A 20,919-nucleotide genomic window follows, 5' to 3' on the forward strand; every position below is an offset into this window, starting at 1 on the left:
ATATATAGATACTGGTCTCAGTGTAGTCTCAGCAATTACAGATGTATGCATAGGTACTGGTCTCAGTGTAGTCTCAGCAATTCCAGATGTATACATAGGTACTGGTCTCAGTATATAGTCTTAGCAATTCCAGATGTATACATAGGTACTGGTCTCAGTGTAGTCTCAGCAGTAGTCTTCCATTGACAGAACTCAAAGTCTTGCTTTACAATGTACTGATTTCTTCAGCAATCAGTTTCTCAAAAACAATAAAAAGCCGCGTGTTTAGGTGTTTTCACAAGGTTTGGTATAGATAAAACTTTGCTAGATGGTTGTTCTTATGGGCAAAATGTTAAAACTTTATACATGAATCTGTATTTCTGATTCTTTTCTTCATATGCATATAATTGTAAACATTTGTGAGTGCCACATAATTGAACATTTTTCCAGTAATCACCTCTTTTATTTTCTTTCGTACATAATATAAACCAACTGTCACACTATACACCAGTTGCTTCACTGTCTGTCTCTTCTCCTGTAATACAAACATGGATGTCCCCAGTGTCTTCCTTAGTGACTTGGTGACATTGATAACCAAATACAGCTCTGCTCATCTTTTTGTTTTCCTTCTCTTACCAATTGCACATTTTCAACATGCTCATCAGTCTGCACAGTAAATTGTCCGTGATGACACGAGAATGCTTTAAAGACTGCTCTTTTAGAGACATGCTCACACTCACGGACACACACAACTAAGCCTACAGGTCCCTACAGCTTTTGGCTTACGCAGTGTTGCAGTGGATCCAGTGAAAACTCCATACACACTACAGTTGTTCATTCTGGACACAGGCATTAGACATGAGGTCTGTGGTTTCTGGGCCAAATTGTTATTAATATATTTTAATAAAATCTAAACACTGTGTTGTTGCATGCAAAATGATGGACATATCTCATTTTTAATGAAGTATATCCATAGCTTCAGCAGATTCTAATTTGAAAATCAGGAATGATAAAAATTAATCAAAATCATGCTTAAAAACCATTAGGAGAAGATACAGCTGCAGGTCGTGGATTGGGAAATGTAGAATCAAGGATATCATGAGAGAAAAAGAATTGTCGTGTATTGGGATATGTAAAATCAAGGATATCATGAGAGAAAAAGAATTGTCAAATTTTACAGAAGGTTAATCTCCATTGGAATGAAATGCATGTGATCCATTTTGGGTGTGGATTATAAATTCATAACTTTTGGTTCCAATGCTTAAGTCACCCACAGCAGGGTCTTATTTCTACAGGGAAGCTTGGTTCTTAGACCTCAGACTTTTAACATAGCTATTCATCAGAGACCGACTTTTATAGAAAGCTGACATGCAGGAGCTGTCGTTCATAATATACATTATTAAGATGGAGTAGCCTATTCTGCCCAGATCTGATTTTTGATTCTCAATAGATACTAAGAGACTAAAGTAATTTAGCTCTTAACTTACACGGGGATGTTTTAAATTTCACCAAGCAGCAGTATTATATTAGAATGGACCATATAAGTAAATTTATTTCAAGGGGATAATACACATCTAACTTACTTGGTTAAAATCAGAAGCAAAACAATTTGTTTTTGTCATTTGAGATGACTTAGTTATGAAAAATTTCTCTCTGTAGGTTTCACTACTCCAAGGTCTAGTTAAAGCTGTTGCTGAATTTATTCCATAATATTGTACCTTACTTTGATAACTACTGTTTTTATCTGGACTATTTTCTTAGGTGATGATGTTTAATAACTTTTATCAAAATATTTAGTTATAATTAAGAAACATAATAACTCATTCTGTCATCGATATCTGTAGTTGTTAGTATATATGCTATAGTTTAATTAAACATTTAGATTACTTTCTGGAAGGAAGGACTCAGGATACTTTTAGTGAGGGTAGGTAAGTTTTTATCAATTGATCACCCCTCTCTTTCATTAATAAAAAGGAACTATAGTGAACTTTCTGAAATAGCTAGTTCTCTGCTATCTACAGATACCAAGAGATTTTCAATATAGCGTGTTAGGGTATTGCCAGATCTGGAACTGGATCTTCTTGTCACTGACGTGCTGAAGCAGGCGTATTTGCTCCTTGGTTAGCATGTAGGTATCAGTCTTACTGCGTCTCCAGCACTAAGCACTGAGTAAGAGGTCAGAACAATTGTTGATGATCATAACTGTGGATGCAGCAGTTACTCTTCATACCATCCTCATGTGCAGCATCGTTTCTGCTACATTAAGTCATCCTCGGGTATGTGGAGATGTGTACTTGGATTTAATTTAACATCCAAGTACAGTAAAGTGACCCATGTCACCGAGCTAGCTAAACTGGGATAATTTGGAGGGTTTGGGATCTGACTCTCCATATGCTGATCCAGAAATTTTCCTAAATAGTGCGCTGGAGGCAAAAGATCAAGCAAGGGATAAGGAGTTCAGGTGACACATTTGCTTCTTCTTGAATTCTGTTTCTTTAAGCATTCAACTCTATTCTTTTAAAATAAAATTCCCTCTAGTAATTTTCTGGGTTGTGAGTTTATCTTAATCAAAATTCTCTGTATAATAATACCAGAATATAGGATTTGCTTGAGCTAACAAGTTACCTTTTATTTCTGGGAATTGTGTCTTTATCTTATTCTTTGAAAAGTTTGGTGTTTCCAACTTGAATAATTTTACTGTGTGGTGATTTAGTTCAACATCACTTCACAAATATTGTAAGTAGTAAAAAAATGTTTGCTGTAAATGAATATGATATGAAATGTAATTCACAAGTTCACTAATATGAGAGCTTTAAAACTTAAAATCACTTCTGAGGCAAGCGGTGTTCAAATATATAAATAAAAATTTCAAACACAATTATTATTATTCTCTAAATGAAAACATCAAACTGGAACCAGAAAGCCATTTAATATGGTTATAAAATTTATTCATCAGTATTTTAGGGTCATTTGGACATAGATGAGGACTATGTGACTAATTCAAAGTTTGACTGTCTCCAAACCCTGATTGTTATACACATTCATCCTAGTGAATTGAATTGACCAACTGAACTTTTTGGTTATGTTAATAAGAAAATAATGAAATATGTTATGAAATATAATGTAAATATCGGTACTTCCTAATGTTCTTAGATGACCCCTGAGAAGGACCCAAAGGGGTTGCAGCCCATAGGTTGAGAACCACTGTCCTAAAGCCATGCCCCATTTACTGGTCGAGAGTCATTAGGCCTTGCACATTCCAATTATGTCTGTTGCTTTCCCAACCCGATACGCAGATTCACCTTAGTACTTGTTATTTTTGTATTTGCTATAAAAACACATTTGACCTATTAAAATATTTATATCTAAAGCATGTAAAAATTTGCACTACGTTAACAGTTAACTCTTTTAAACTACAAAATAGTCCATATCTGGTTTCAAGGAGGAATGTTGATGTTTAGTCTGCATTATAATTTTATGACTAATTCAGTGTAACATAACAGTATGTATATATAATATATAATGTAATATATATTAGTATATGTATATAATTAATATATACAATATATATTATCTGTTGCATATACATTCACATTTTAATTATACACCCATAGTTACTATTTGCATTTTTCTTCAGATCACTCTAAAATATCAAACAGAATGAATGATGTCATATGAAATCCAGAAGACCTAGTATAAATCCATAAAATTTAAAGAAACCTTGGATGAATCATTTCAGAAACAGTTTTAGGAGAAATGAGCAATTTCAGAAAGTATAGCTAAATAACAGGATTTTACATAGAGTGTACGGTAAAAAGGAATACAGTAGAAACCCTCAGATGAAGATTTTGTTTTTGTTCATTCAACCAGCCTCCCCCCACACAGTTCCTCATTCCACTCCTCCTTCCTCGAAGAGGGTGCTCCCTACCATACATACCTCCCCCTTCCCTCAAGTCTCTCCAGGACTAAGTGTATCCTCTCTCACTGAGGCAGACCAGGCAGTCCTCTGTTACATATGTGCCAGGGACATATATATCTCCATCCCTGGGTCTAGGTTAGATGAGCGTGTTGGTCTTCCTATGGGGTCACCCTCCCTTTCACCTTCTTTAATCCTTCCCCTAATTTGACCATATGGGTCCCTGACTTCAGTTCAATGATTGTGTGTGGGTATCTGCATCTGTCTCAGTCAGCTGCTGGTAGGGCCGCTCAGAAGACAGCCATGACAGTCTCCCATTTGTAAGCACATCATAGCATCAGTAGTGGTGTCAGGCCTTGGTGCCCCCTCATGAGATGGATCCCAAGTTGGGCCAGTCACTAGACTGCCCTTCTTTCAGTCTCTTCTCCATTTTTGTCCCTGCAGTTCATTTAGACAGGAACAAGTCTGGTGGGTTGTAACCCTGTCCTTCGAATTGAAGCCCTGTCTATCTACTGGAGGTGGACTCCATGAGTTTCCTCTCTCCATTGTTGGGCACTTTGGCTAAGGTTACCTCCATTGAGTCCAGAGAGTAACTCACCTCCTGGGTCTTTGGATCCTTGGTATTTTCTAAAGTTTCCTCCACCTCCGTCTCCCAGAGGCTGCATATTTCCATCCTCTCCTGGCCCTTTGGGCTTCTCTCCTCTACCCCTGCCCCCTCTGTATTACCTCTGTATCCTGTTTTTAAATTGGGTTATTTGATTTTTAGAGGTTAACTTCTTGAATTCTTTATATATTCTGTATATTAGCCCTCTATCAGATGTAAGATTAGTGAGGATTTTATCCAAATCTGTAGGTTACTTACCAGTTAGTCCTATTGACACTATCTTTTGCCTTACTGATGCTGTTCAGTTGGATGAGGTTAATGGTTGATCTTAGAGCCTGGACTATTGGTGTTTTGTTCAAGTAATTTCCCCCTGTGCCAATGAGTTTGAGGCTCTTTCCCGCGTTTTCTTCTATTAGTTTCAATGGTTTTATGTTGAGGTCCTTGATCACTTGGACTTGAGCTTTGTGCAAGGTGACAAATATGGAGCCTTTGTCATTTTTCTACATACAGACCTGCAAGTTAGACCAGAGATATTTATTGAACTTTTTTCCACTGTATGTTTTTAGCTTCGTTGTAAAATATCAAGTGTCCAAAGCTGTGTGGGTTTATTTCTGTATCTTTGATTCTATTCCATTGATCGGCCTTTCTGTCTCTGTACCAATAGCGTGGTATCTTTATCACTATTGCTTTGAGGTCAGGGATGGTGATTCCCCCAGAAGATATTTTATTGTTGAGAATTGTTTTTGCTATTCTGGTTTTTTCTTCCATACAAAATTGAGAATTTCTCTTTCCATGTCTATGAAGAATTGTGTTGGAATTTTGATGGGAATTGCATTGAATCTGTAGATTGCTTTTGGTAAGATGGCCATTTTCACTTTGTTATTCTTAGTAATCTGTGAGCATAGGAGACTTTTCCATCTTCTGACGTGTACTGGCTGATTTTTTGTGTCAACTTGACACAAACTGGAGTTATCACAGAGAAAGGAGCCTCCCTTGAGGAAATGCCTCCATGAGATCCAGCTGTAAAGCATTTTCTCAATTAGTGATCAAGGTGGGAGAGCCCATTGTGGATGGTGCCATCCTTGGGCTGGTAGTCTTGGATTTTATAAGAATGTATGCTGAGGAAGCCAGGAGAAGCAAGCCAGTAAGGAGCACCCTCCGATGGCCTCTGCATCGGCTTCTGCCTCCAAGTTCCTGCCCTCTGTAAGTTCCTGTCCTGACTTCCTTTGGTGATGAACAACAATGTGGAAGTTTAAGCTGAATAAACCCTCTCCTCCTCCACTCGCTTCTTGGTTATGACATTTTGTGCAGGAATACAAACCCTAACTAAGACATGAGGTCTTCTTCAATTTCTTTCTTCAGGGATTTGAAGTTCTTGCCATGTAGATATCTCACTTGCTTTGCAAGAGTTACACCAAGATATTTGTAAGAGTTACACCAAGATATTATACTATTTGGGGCTATTGTGAAGGGTGTTGTTTATTTAATTTATTTCTCAACCTGTTTATCATTTATATAAAGAAAGGCTATTGATTTGTTTGAATTAATTTTATATCCTGCCACTTTGCTGAAGTTGTTTATCAGCTGTAGGAGTTCTCCGGTGAAATTTTCGGTTTGCTTATGTATATTATCATATCATCTGAGAATAGTGATACTTTGACTTTTTTCTTTCCAATTTATATCCCCTCGATCTCTTTTTGTTATCTAATTGCTCTGGCTAGGCTTCAAGTACAATATTGAATAGATAGGAAGAGAGTGGACAACCTTATCTTGTCCCTGATTTTAGTGGGATTACTTCTAGTTTCTCTCCATTTAATTTGATATTGAGTATTGGTTTGCTATATATTTCCTAATACTGCTAATATTTGCTAGTATTGCTTCTATTACATTTAAGTATGTGCCATGAATTCTGGATCTCTCCAAGATATATCTCTTATATTCTGTTCATGATGCTTCTATCTGTAATTCCTGATCTCTTTCCTAGGTTATCCATCTCCAGGGTTGTCTCCATTTGTGTTTTTTTTTTAAATTGTTTCTATTGTCATTTTAAATTCTTGTACCATTTTGTTTAATTCCTTTATCTGTTTTCCTGTATTTCTTTACGGAATTTATTTATATCCTCCATAAAGGTCTTTATTGCCTTCATGAGATGGGATTTTATGTCAGTATCTTGCTTTTCATGCCTGTTAGGACATCCAGGGTTTGCTGTGGTGAGAGAAATGAGTTCTAATGGTGCTGAATTGCATTGTGTTCTGTTGCTTTTCATATTGAGCTTGCCTCTTGCCATCTGGTTATTTCTGGTGTTAACTGGCCTGGGTGTCTCAGACTGGAGCAGGCCTCCTTGGAAGCAGGTAGAGCTCTGTGTCCTGGGTTAGAGCCAGTCTCCTGGGTGGCAGGCAGTGCTGTTTTGGGTTAGGATCAGCCTCCTGTGACTATGGTCATAACAGGCCTCTTGTGTCCCTTTTTACGTTGGACCTCCTGGGAGGCAGGCAATCTGTGTGTCTCTGGTTACTATGGATCTCCTGGGCAGACAGGCTGTGTCCTTGGTTACTGTGAGCCTCCTTGGGGTAAAGATGCTGTACAGTGTGGGAGGGCTCAGGTGAGGAAGCAGATCTGAAGGAAGGTGGAGCTCAGAGGGCAGGGAGGTCCAGAGTGAGCTGAGCTCTCTGTGTGTTGCAGCTGGTGTGGGCATTTGGCAGGATTCTCAGCCATGGCCCTGGTTACTTGTGACCTCCTAGAAGGCATGCTGGCTGCTGAGTACACAGGGGTATTGGGCCAGATCAGTGGGTTGGGAAGCAGACCACTCAAGTGAATTTTTTAAAAGTTTAACTTTATTTGACTTAATTTACTTTTCATGTACAATGCATCTTAGCAGGATCAAAATATTTAGTTTGAGTTGCTCCCAGCATGCTTTGTCATCCCAAGACCCTCTTGACAGCCTCATACATAAGAGTCTTAACCTCTTTATGTAGCTGCCGTTTCTTTTGTAACGGCCGTCAGGTTCTGCTACTTTGTAAAGGCCGGCCGGTTCTGCTGCTCCGGTCGGCAGGTCAGGGTCTAGCAAGAGAGAAAGTGGGGACGGAGGAAGGGGAAAAAAGGGGCGAGAGACACAAAAGATAGATACAAGCCAGAGTCCGGTGGAGTCTCTTCAAGTCTTTTTTATTCTCTTCTCTTCTTACTATATTCTCACTCCTTCAGTCTCCTGACACCTCTCACTTTCTCTCTCCTTCCTCTACTTCCTACTTCCTACTACCTCCTACTACTTACTACCTCCTACTTTCTACCTCTACCTCCTCGACTCCTCTACTCCTCTACTCCTCTATAGAAGGGAAATCCTGGGTATTTATACCCTTTACCACGTGACTTGCCCTCGTGGACAATCTCAACTGAAGCCACTACGTCACGTGCCTTGTAGCCATGGATACCAGGAGCACCTGGCAGCTGGGGGCACTAAACAGTGTAACAAGATGTTTATCAGAGTGCGCTCAGCTATTGCAGGCTGTTGAAACAAGTCTCTTGTCAGGGTATATGGCTCGAGATGGCTGTAAAGATGATAGCCACTTTCGGCTAAGAGTCGGCTCCCAACATCTTTACATGATCACATGTAGGAAACAGTTTGATTAATCAGTTGAGTGTTTTAACTCTAGAATTGTCAACCAAATGTAATCCTCCACCTCCAGGTTGTGCAGGGTAATTGTGTTTTCAGTAAGAGAAGATGGGTTTAATGTTTCCCATCTTTCCTGACATGGCACAATGGTGTATAGGTATGAATCTTCGTGTTGAAAAGATGGTACTAAAGGGCATACAGTTTCACACTTCTGCATGGTGTTTTCTACATGTTCTGATTTTGTAAATGCAAGAAGCATGCGGTAGGAAATGAAGTCTCCAAAGGAGACTAACTTACTCTGTTTAACTTGTTGTCAAGATTCACATTCTAAACTGAAAATTGTCTCTGAAACATAAATGACTGCATTGCAAGCAGAATCAATAAAGTAGTGATTAGGTATAGGTCTCAGGGGGACTTGGAAGTATCTCCTGCTTTCGTATTTAGCTCAGTCACAAGGGATTCTGTATGATGTCTCAGGAATTGGAAATTCTGTGCTCATTAAAGTTCACTACACAGTCACTTCAAAAATCAAATTATATTTTTAAAAGTTCTATCAATCCTCCCTGAAATAAATCCCAATTTATGGGTTTTAATCAGTGTGATGAACCATCTTCTCTAATATTTAGTGTTTGGGGTTCTTCAGTTTTTATAGAAACTAGAATAGACTCTTCAATCTCAAGGTAGGATTTTCTTATTAACACCACTAGGTGGAATCTGGTTTCTATTTTTAGTAAGTTGGGAAATAAAACTAATTTTCTTCACGAAGAGACATATATATTCAGACATTTGATTAATCAGTTGAGTCTATTAACTCTAGAACTGTCAACTAAATGTAATCCTACACTCTAGACACCTGTGACTTTTGAACACATGACAGCATGCGACAATTTTTTACAGGGTTTATTTTATGCTGTGTGTATGTGTGTGCATTCATGAACACCTGTGTGTGCGTGTGTGTGCGCACACACCTGAGCACATGTGCATGCTTGAGTGTGCTCGCAAAGTAAAAATGCCCAGAGTCCCTAACAGGTCTTCAGGTTTCCTGAAGCTTAGTGTTACAAGTGGTTATAAGCATCCTACTGTGATGCTGGAAACTGAGTTCAATGCCCATCAAAGAGAAGAACATGCATGTAACTGTCTAGCCATGTCTCCAGACTCCCTGAGTGACACCAGTAACTGGTTTTTTTCTAAATGTCATGATTTTGAAATATTTTTCCTATATGAAAACTATAACAACATAGTATGTTTTAAAAATAAGAGCCCAGTTAAATTATCTTTTAAAATACTGTTCATGAAAAGCCCAGAGGAGGTTGGACTCCCAGGAGTTCTAACATGCCCAAGAGTGTAGGATGCTGAAGGAGCATGGTGGCCTCCAGAGTGATGGGTGAGACATGCTGATGCCAGGACAAAAAGTGATGCTGACCTGTGAACTTGGGGGTGCCCTGACAATGGTGACTGAGAAGCTGTATTGGACATATGTTTCTGACCCACCATTGCTTACCTACCTCTGAAGGGAAAAGCTGCCTTGCCTCAAGTTCTTAGATCTTGTGGAACAGAGAATCAAAAAGAGAAGTTATAATGCCTCTTGTATTGTTATTAAATGTGACCAGTTATTCAGACTCAATCATGGACTGGTCTAGAAATCAATGCAATATTGGAAATAATAGTCTTCATTTGGAAGTCTAGTTCTGGACATCTTCAGAGACACATATGGAAATTATCTGCAGTTCTCTATGATGTTATGTTAGCAAGAGATAAAGTTGGTGCAGGATCTGAATTTCACACAGTTGTTAACACATGTGTTTAGGCTCTTTTAATTGTCAAGTTAAAAATACCTTTGTTCCTTCTACAGTAATTAATGTAAGTTGCATTGATTGTATACCTTCTAATTGTGTTTGTGTTTTGAAATCCAGCATGTCAGTTATGGAGATCTATCAACCAGCTTTTGTTTTAGTGTCCTGAGTATCACAGAACCTTGGTATTCTAAAAATAGCTTGCAAGTACTGGAAGAAATGAGGCAGGCTTTAAGAAGCAAGAGGGTAGTGGGCTTGATTATTGCTGGTATAAAAGCTTTAATTACATGAATTGCTAGCACCACTGCCTCTGAAATTGCTGTGACACAAGAAGTTAAAACAGCTACTTTTGTTAATCATTTAGCAAAAAATGTTACTAATGTGTTGAATATACAACAAGATTTAGATAGGCATTTGGAAGAATAGATTGATGTTCTTTATCCTATTCAAATTATTGGAAGGAGGTTCAGAGTTTAAGAGTAAGGAGCCATCTTGAGTGTCATGCCAAATACCATTGGATTCATATTGGTTTTACAATTTACAGTGGTAGTCATTATAATTAGGAAGAAATTTAATTGCACTTGCAGTGTATTTGGCATAATCCTAACACCTCTGGAGATGATTTAATGATACATAGGGAGCTTATGAATTTCAAGAATGCTGCTCTGCTGAGCATTGATGTGGTAGATACTGCAGATTAATTTACCCATGGCCTGAGGTCAGTATTTCTATTTTGGTCAAGCTTCAAAAATGGCATACATAGCTTGTTCATGCTAGCCCTTTTTGTCCTGGAAATACTTTTATTCCTGTCCATGTGCTAAAGCTTTTCTTTAACAACATCAACATGTTGGCGGCCAAAGTACATGGTTTGAACCTGAAAATGGAACCTCAGACAGAGTTATTAAATTAACAGTCTAGGAAGCCAAGGATGGGTAAGATTCTGCACAGACCCTTACCAACCTAAGACATAAGTATATTGCTGTTGATAATGCATGTTCTATGACAGGTAAGGAAGGCATTCTTGTCAGAATGACCTAAAAAAGGCTCAGTCTTGTTAATGAAGCAAGAAAGGAGGAGAGACAGAGAGCCTTTGGGGCTACTTGGCAAGAATCTGACATGGGCCAAGGACAAGGAAATGGGCTGCTTGGTAGGAATATGATATTGGCCAAATACAAGGAAGTAGGCTTCTGGCAGGAATCTGACATTAGGCTAGAACAAAGAAGTAATTTCAGGTAGGAATCTAAATATTAGGCTAGAACAAAGAAGTAATTTTAGGCAGGATTCTAAACTTTAGGCTAGGATAAGGAAGTAGGCTTCAGACATGAAAATGACCTTGGGCTAGGACAGGAAAGTAGGCTCAGATACTTTGGTCATCTTGACAAGCGCTTAGAAACAATGATCATGAGAGTGTTCACATAATTTGGTTTAATGCCTTGCTTTTTCTTTGACTATTTGTGTTTGTTATCTTGCTTTTTACTTGAATATCTGCATTTATTGTATTACTAGATCCTCAACCCAGAACTGACCTGAATTCATGCATGTAATCAAAATGGTATAAAAGCATAAAGGAGGAGAGGCATAGGATAGGGGATTCTGGGGAGGGGAAATGGGGAAATGGGATGACATCAGTACAGTAAATAAATAAAATATCCAATAAAAAATTAAAAAATGAAAAATGAAAAATAAAACACTGTTTATTGTAAGCTTGCTATTAACACAACTTTAGAATTATCTATGCTGATAGATGTGGATGAGGCACAGAAAAATATATCTTTACAATCTTTACAGATGTAGAACTTGCCTCAAGATACAAGAAAAGGAATTTGTAATCCCTTCAGTCATTTTTGTTCTTTTATATTGTCCTTCTGAAACACCATTTATATTTTTAGTACCTTGGAAGCTTGAGAGAATGGATCAATAGTTAAGAGTACTAACTCTACTTGCAGTAGACCTAGGTTCAGCTCCCATGGCCTGCATGGCAGCTCATCAGTTCCAGGTTATCTAGCACCCTCTTCTGAGCTCCACAGCACTCGGTATGCACATGGTGCACATACGTGTGTGAGACAAAACACACTCTCATTCCTAAAATAACATAAACCTAGAAATACATTTTCAGTATATTTCAGCAAAATCATGCTAGAGGAACTGTCAGGTATGTTTATTCTTGCTGATGTGTAAAGAATAATCTACCATTTCACACAAATAGGAGAAATAATGCTAATATATAATTTGAGTTTTATATAATTGACACATGTAATTTGGTATTCTTCACTATCTGAATTTAGTTTTATACTCATGAAAAATAATTTCTCATGGCATTTATTATATCTTCAAGGGTTGATACTACAGAGAGATATATGAAGGTCAAAAACTTTTTAACACTAATAAATTAATTGTCTTACCTTATTTTATGATACATATTATTTTTCATATTTATTTGTTTATCTGTGTGTTCCAAAAATGCACTGGACATATGAAATCCATATGTTCTTTTTCTTAGACAATGTTTTTAAGTCCTGTTCTGAGCTCTTTTCTCCACTATAAGATGTTTTATAATTTTTTCCCTGGTGTACTGCTTTAGTTTTTCTGAAAATGTTTTTGGATCTATGGGTTTGATAGGATATATTATAGAACCAATTTGTGAAAAGGTCATTACTTAGGATACTAAAAAATGCATTTTGTTAGAGCAGCATTTCTTTTTATGCTTTGTTATCAACACAACATTCTTTTTTTTTCTGTTTTAGAGCAATGAAGTTGTCTACTATAACGCTAAGGATGATCTTGATGTAAGTATTGAAACACTATACATTGAATTGTTTCCAATGATGAAGGATCATTTAAGCGACTTAGAATGGATTGGGTACATTTAAAGAGACTGTTAGAGGACAAGAGCAAACCATTAGTCAGATGGAGCAAGGTGATGGTGTTAAGGCTTTCCTACTTTTACTGAGAGTCTTGGTGGTTAATGTGCTTGCTTCCTAAGCCTGAGGACCAGACAACAGCACTCACTCAAAGAGTGGGTGTAGTACAGGTACCTGTAATTCCATCACAAGCCTGGCTTGCTGTGGCAGGTCCCTGTAGTCCCAATGGAACCCTGGGCTTGCTGCTCAGACAGGGCAGAAAATCCTTGAGATAAAGACAGAACCCTTATCAAAAGAGAATCTGAAGAGGGATTGAGAAAGATACTTGACATGACTTCTGTCATCCACAGGTACACCACTCACATAACCATACATGCAATCTCCCAATCAAGTTACCGTCACCTACAATGTAATGAAGTTGAATAGTTCTGTTTTCAATTTGCTCAATTTCTGATTTGGATTCGGATGAGAATATATATTACTCTGGAGAATATACTTGGCATATCTAAAGAATATAGTCTATTATAGAGCTTAATACTTAAAAGGAAGAGAAAAAGACATCCAAACATTCCTTAAGATGTTATAAAATTGAATTTCCTCTTTATCTTTCATCTTTTAAAGTTTTTCCATTAATGTATTTATATTTATGTTTATTATTTTTTCTGTTTTTGTTTTGTGAAACATGGTTTTGCTATACTAGGCTGGCTGTTACTGTAGTCATCTGTAGTCATGAGCAAGTGGACAAGTATTCAAATAACTGATTTATAAAATGGTAACAGTATCTGCTGTATTGTTGAATCAATGTTAAATAATAATTTGAGTTACTATGATACCATGAAATAAACTCTTCTGCTGAGAAGTTAAAATTTTGCTTCTTAAAATTAAAAATATTTTTACGTTAACATTTTTAGATAAAATTTCTATTTCTTTTGTCGGTTAGATCCCTTGAAGAGGTTCTGTTGTGTTAAGGGGTATTAGGGGTTTGAGATATATATATAAAATTTTCTGTGATTTATTATCATCTATAATTATTATAATATATTTATTATAAATATTATTACTAAATAATATTTATTTTATATATAATACATAAAATTATATATCATTATATATAATATATAAAATTATATACAATATAAATAAAATTATATATATATGTATATATACATACATATGTATACATACATACATATTCCACTGCACACCTTAATTTACAAGGTAATTATTTCCTGAAGCAATGGTTATCATTATTTTAAAGAAAAATTTAGTACATTAAAATTGTTTTTTCATTGCTTTGATTAGTTTCATTTTTTACCACTAATCACATTTTCCCCTACATGTACAGGAAGCACGTTATTTAAAATTCTATTATTCTTGTCAGCTTCATGACCCTGTTGAATTATGATATTCAGTTCATCTGTAAATATGGATTTCAATACATATTTCCTAATGTTGGCAAAGTTAGATTTTTCATGCCTATTTGAGTAGCAGTTGCCTGACATATATAAACGTTATTAACTTATGACTGTATTAAATTATGTATATTTTATAAATATAACACTTTTATAATAAATTACAACATATTTTATAGTTAAGATATTTTAAAGGGTATCAGTATTGACTTTTAGTGTATTTGCTTCATATTTAGATAAGAGATTTGAGTTGATTTCAAATATAAATTCGAAAGTTTTAGAGACCTTTACAACCACGAGAAGGGGACAGAGTTTTTGCCCTTGCAGAGGACCTTAGGAGGATCCATGTTGGGTGGGTCATAGCAGCCATTAACTTCAGCTTTTGGGGATCTGGTGCCCTCTGCTGGCCTCCACTGGCACTTGATTCAAACACACCACACACACACACACACATACACACACACACACACACACACACACACACACACACACACGCATAGACAAAGGGGAGGGGGTAATTAAAAATAAAACAAAAACTAGAGAAATATATAAAACATTTTAATACGTATTTGAGAAAATAATACTTTCCTTGCACCTACATGCTTACTTGAAACCGATGGTGTATACCTATTTCCTACTCAAAACAATAATGTAATTAGTAAAAATTATATTTTGAAAGAATTACCTCAAAAGTGTTAAGTTTCAGAAGTCTTTTAAGAAATGATATGGGTGATACAATATTGTCCTAAGTTTTAACCTGAATTGCACCATAAGTTGATTTTTTTATATAACCTAGTTGGTTTGGAATATTTCATGTCAGTTTTTGAAAATTTATGAGGACTATCACATGATTAATTAGATACCTACTAAATTTCTTTTTTTAAAAAATAGAAATGTAAGATGTTGATGGTTTTCTGATTCTTCCCTTATGGAATTTTCTGGGTACCAGAGCTAGTGTGGAAATTCATAGTTGATCATTTGACTATCCAGGTTGATATTTTGCTCTTAGTCAGTTTTTTGGTCTGTTTTTTGTCTCTCTGTCTCTCTTTGTCTCAGTGTGTGTGTGTGTGTGTGTGTGTGTCTTTCTCATTGTTTGTCTCAGTTACTTTCAGTCTCAGTCTCCCCTCTTTCCTTCCCTCCTCTCTTCCTCCCTCCTTCCCCTCCTCCTTCCCTGGTTTCCTCCCTCTTCCTTCCTTTCCCTCTTTTACACCAGGAAATGAGGTAATTAGCGTTAGAGAAACTCGGCTTTGCCCAACAGAGCCCATTCTGAAGGTTACACTTATCATTTCTTCTTGCAATAATTGTTTGCAGCCTGTAATAAAACTGTGGCGCTTCACAGCAAGGAGACACAAAATTTATTTTGTTTCTCTGATGTGCGTATACCAAGTAAAGGATCAAAGTCAGCTACTTAAGTGAGAAAGAGGAGAGTAGTAATTAGGAGGTAATATTTTTTCTACATGTCTCCAGTTACTTTTCTCAGTGTATTAAAGATAGTGGCCATATTCCATCCACATATCCTCTTTCATTTAAATGTACTTGAATCTTTAAATTGGAGGGAAAGCTGCTTTTATATAAAATAAATATAAAATTTTTCATTCTAATTTCTAATGCATATATTTTGACCACTATTACTAAATTATTTTTCTACAATTGAAACATTACTCAGAAAAGATAATAAAGAACTGTAAATACTATACTCTCATCTCTTTTAGGGCTCTAAAGGGTTACATTGTTTCAATTTACCCCATAGACTTATCTGACACAGTTGGACTTATATCGATGATACAGTTTATTCACCTTCATAAAAGGTTTTGTAGCATAGGGGAACAACTGGAGTGCACCATTCATGATAATATATGTACTATTTGATATTTGTATATAAAATATCATAAATCATAATGCCAGCATATTGTTTTGGCTTGTATTTATCACACCATAACTCTTCTTAGTCTATGATCTCAGATTGCCATCTTATATATCAATAGCTTACATCAAATTAATCAGGGGAACTTATTATAATGCTAAATTGAGAAAATGCTCTCTCATTAGAATTGTACTCTGTTTATTTCAATAAGTGATGCAAGTAGTCAAAAAACTAAAGTTTATTTTATTCTTGTGCAAAAGACTAAAAGATTATGAAATCTGAACCTCTGTTTAGTATTTTTAACTTTCCCCCCAGTTCTGTGTTAGATGATTTGCTTTTCAGCTTCCATGAGCAGCAACACATTGGCCATTTCTCCATTTCCCACACATTACCATCATTTATTTCCTTTCTTTCTTTAAGACATTAAATATTACTCAGACATTGGTCTAATGTGCATGTAGGAGTTATTTAAATGATCTCATCTTTTTGTTTCTAAATTTTAAATAGGTTTTTAATCATTCAACACATTATTTTAATACATAAATATTCCTAAACAGCATGTTCATAGATACTTACCGTTGATTTGGTAATTGAGTATGTATTGTTGAGGGTGGCATTTAAGACCATGACTGAGTCTTGCTGGAATTTGTTACACTGACAACTAAGTGTTAAGATGACTTTCTTCTTGGAGGTACCACCAAGCTTTACAAATGATCCCCTTGGTGAATCAGAGTATTATTTTCCAGAGGGCAACTTTGTATGGTTAAAATCTCTGGCATAGCTCTCAGAAAGCTTATACAATGGAGTCATCTACCAAGGGTTCTTCATTCTCGTGTAAGTCACTGAATCTAAGATGAAATCTCATCTTACATAACTGTAAACGGGTTAAGAAACTAAGATAGTTGATATAGTCTAAGCAGTTTGGTCTTTCTGTCCTCCACATTTAGTTTCTTTCTTAAAGAGCCCATTTTCTTACTATCCACACTTCATTCTACATCTGTATTAGTCACTGTAACTTGGAGAAAAATAATTTAAATATACATATTTAAAAAAGAAACACTTGAGCTTTGCAAATTTCTCTTGTTCAAATGGTACAACCTTTTTATGTCACCCTCTGCTCTGTAGTTTGATAGTTTGGAAGGAAACAAAAATAAAACCTCCCATCTGAGCCTATCCTAGTTCTAAGATGAGACAGGTCTTGTTTTTTAAACAAATGATATAAAGAACAGTAATGGGAAAACCTCCATGGAAAGTTACAATTAAGGAGGAAAGCCACAGGAATGAAGACACAGTAATAAGTCTCTGAATTGGTGTTATGTTTTTCAGGTAAGAAAGGAAAAAATCATGAAATACATGGTTAGGCCCTGCAGTGAAAGATCCTGGGATATACAAAATATACCCAAAAATCATAAAACAGAATTGAAACAATGAAATTCTCATCCAAAGAAGAAACAAATTTAACAGTATGAATTATTTATGTATGATACACTCAATTATTTTAGGAATCATTGAAAAAATACTTAAAAAGCAGAAACTTTATTGGAAGGATAGTAAGGATGGAAGTTAAGATTCAGAAATGTGAATCATAAAGTTTGTGTCCACAGAGATTATGCCAAAGCACAGGGAGTAGAGAGTCGTCAGATTTAGTCTGTAGTGAAATCCGTGCACAGTTGCGGGTGTGGGGAGCCTACCGGGCTTCAGACAAAGGGTTTAAAAGTTGAACATTTATAGCAAAGCCTTGCTCAAGGACATCCCAGAGGAGAGCTCTAGTAGACAGTTAAATATTTAGTTTGGTTGCTTAGGAGAATGCCTTTGAGTAGAGTTTTATGTTTAGTTTACAAGTCAAATTTTAAAATGATAATCTGAAAATTTCCTAACAAGTGAAGCTACATGTGTATGGAAGGGCCAAATTCAACTAAATATTTAATTTTCTGGGCTCAAGCAATATTAAAAACAAAGTTAGTTTGCCTGCCTTTTCAGATGATATGCCCTCCGGAGGGCCGGTCATAACCCCCTAGCTACCTCCCTCGTTTTACACTCAGCTTACATCACACATCTAAGCACTAGAGAAGAAGCATTGTTTTAAAGGCTTAAATACAGACTAGAAATCCTAGAACATCAGCATATAATGGCCCAGGCGTATGTGGAAATGGTGAGTGTGACAGAGAGCTGCAGATGTAGGGGCAGCCTTCATAACAGAGATAAATCATAGAAAGACCAGGAATTCAGTTCTCACGTGAATCAAGATTAAATGCAGGCTCTCTAGGTTCCATGTTCTTCAACATGCGCCATGCTGGCATGTCACAAGTTTATATTTGTCATGAAGAATGATCTGCTCTGGTCTGGAAGCTTATAGCTCATGGTTGGCTTTGTAGAAGATGCTTTCACTGTAGTGCTATGGACATCGGGCTTGATCTTAAGGACTCCTGCTCAGTAACCTTCCCTTTCCTGATGTTTTTTGTTAAAAATTTTAAAAATATATGATTACCATTCACAAAATTTCAGAAAGTAACTCCATTTGCTTATGTAAACAACATGGTATTCATGTGCAACTGCTGTCCACACTCTGCTAGAACATGCAGGCTTTTCAGGGGGAACCACTACCCAGGTGTCAATCACTAGCCTGCCCTGCCCTGGCTTATGCTGTCAAAGCCTCATGGTCTCTTCTTTTTCTATCATATATTCTGTAAAACAGAGGCAGCAGTAAAGCAATACATGTAATGAAAAACATTTAGAACACTCTGGCTTATATTATGCAATTCATAAATGTTAATACATACTCAAAGTAGTATGAATGCTATCACAATACATTTTAGGTTACTGAAGTGATTTTACCACTAAAGGGAGTGCACGCATGTGTGTGTGTGCATGTGTGTAAAATTAATCACAGCAAAAGGGAATTGGTCTGGGTCCTTGCTTTTGTTTTACGTATGATAATCCATACGCTAAATAAAATTCACAGGCAAATCTCCAAAATTTTTGAAAAAAAAAAATGAGCACAAATCCAATGTTCATGTTGATGCTATTTTAGCCTCTAAATACTAAAAATTTTAAGAAAATTGAAAATACAACCATATAAATAATTATCTGGAGATCTAATATTTATAGTTTTCTATTGAGCAGATTTTTACTTAGACTACTAATTTAGTTTTTAGAGATATCTGTGATGATGAGTGTTCAAATTACCTGAAGATACGGGTAACTTCAGGGATTGTCCCAATGGTCTGAATTGTTCCAGCAACTTGCACTATTTCCTAATTCCCAGAGTGAGCAGAAGTAAATTAGACCATTCCAAACCCTGTCACCCATTCTGAGATATGTGACTCTGACTATAATCTAAATTAAATAAGCACAAGCTAGATACCTCATCTCATTAAATGGAATTGATTTTTTGCTTCATTTTATTTTATTGATCATTTGAAATTTTTGACCTGTCTGGGACATTTGGGCAGTCTGCAGAGCTCCCTTGCATATCTGTCTGTTTCTCCTTGGTAGTCTTGTCTACCGGAAAACTAATTCTAACCTGGCATTTCATCTAATGTCTCTTTAGAAGTGTAAGGTTTCATGATTTAATTTTATGAAAACAGGTATGCATCAAATGGTCATCAAATTTGTTGTAATTAATTTTTTAAAGAATAAAACTTTAAGTTTATTTTCTAACATTTTAATACTAGTATCTTATGCATGATATCTTTATTACATGTCAAAGTGTTGGCAAATGCAGAATCCTCAATTACAATAGAGTTGAAACATTAGCTGCTCCTGGTTAACAGCTGAATTATTCCTTTTCCTGGAAGGTTTTGTTGCTGAGGTTGTTCATATAGATTAAAATATTTCATCATACTCGCTACAGCATTTTTGGTTTGGGTTATAATAATGCATGGTATATGCTTTGCGTTGTATGCATCACCTAAGGTTCAGAGAACTACTGAGAGGAACAAATTATTGTTATTTTAAAGAAAAAAAGATTGCTGAGTTTTAAGGCTCTCATCCAGTGTGATGCCCTTGTACTCTGGGGCTGTATCTTGCATGCCCTGCCGGCCCTGTGCTTCACTAACTGGTGGTGACCTGCAGTGGCATGTTGGATGCAGAGGGTTTCTGCAAAGGAGCTGGTCCATGTCTGGATTTTCAACATGTGTTATCTGCAGTAACACAAACTTTTTTTTTCCAAAATTTAACTTTCATTTAAATTACTGCACCTTAAAGGGGCCTTTCCATTACATTAAATTGAAGAATTAAGAGAATATTTACCACAGGTGATTTCTAATGCCTAATATGAGATTTGCTGAGACTCAGATATGATCTATGTTTATTCAGAGAAAATATATGTTTTCCCCTTTACAAATGTTTAACTAATATTCAAAACATTGAACTATACAAATGAAAGGGATACTATTGGGTGTTTCAGTACCTCTCTAAATTGTGTACTGTTTTAATCAGGTTAAATTATCAAACACATCGAACTTTCTTCATTGTGAATACTTTAAATATCCTTTAATAGTTTACAGGTTTTACATTTGAATGTTAAAGACTTTAAATAGTCCTGGCATTTAAGAATACCCTGCTGTTTAAGTGTTGCCTCCTATAACGTAGAAGCATGCCAGATCTAACTGTAGCCGTGCAAGCTAACCAGTCTCTCCTTCAGTCACCAACTGTCCCAAGTCCTAGGCAGCTACCACTCTATTCTCGATTTCTACAAAATCAGTTTTTTAGATTCCACATATGAATAAAATTACACATTACAGTGGTTGACTTGCCTTATTTCACTTGTCATAGTTATCTTCCATTACATCTAATGAATTAACGGTTTTATTAGTTAAAAATTATGAAGAACTTGCCTAGTAGATGCCTCACTAGGTATAGTGCTTGCTCCCTTGACTAAC

General features: G+C 36.2%; 1 protein-coding gene across 1 annotated transcript in view; it reads left to right on the forward strand.

The window, feature by feature from the left end:
- Positions 1 to 20,919, forward strand: part of Cacna2d1 (calcium voltage-gated channel auxiliary subunit alpha2delta 1) — a 405,712-nt gene that overhangs the window by 231,951 nt on the left and 152,842 nt on the right. The window contains exon 5 of the mRNA XM_028776033.1: positions 12,644 to 12,685. Coding sequence (XP_028631866.1) covers positions 12,644 to 12,685 — 42 coding nt within the window. The remainder of the gene's footprint in view (positions 1 to 12,643; positions 12,686 to 20,919) is intronic.

This window comes from Grammomys surdaster, unplaced genomic scaffold, assembly GCF_004785775.1.
Source record: "Grammomys surdaster isolate TR1022 unplaced genomic scaffold, NIH_TR_1.0 264, whole genome shotgun sequence".
In the NCBI taxonomy this organism is placed as follows: domain Eukaryota; kingdom Metazoa; phylum Chordata; class Mammalia; order Rodentia; family Muridae; genus Grammomys; species Grammomys surdaster.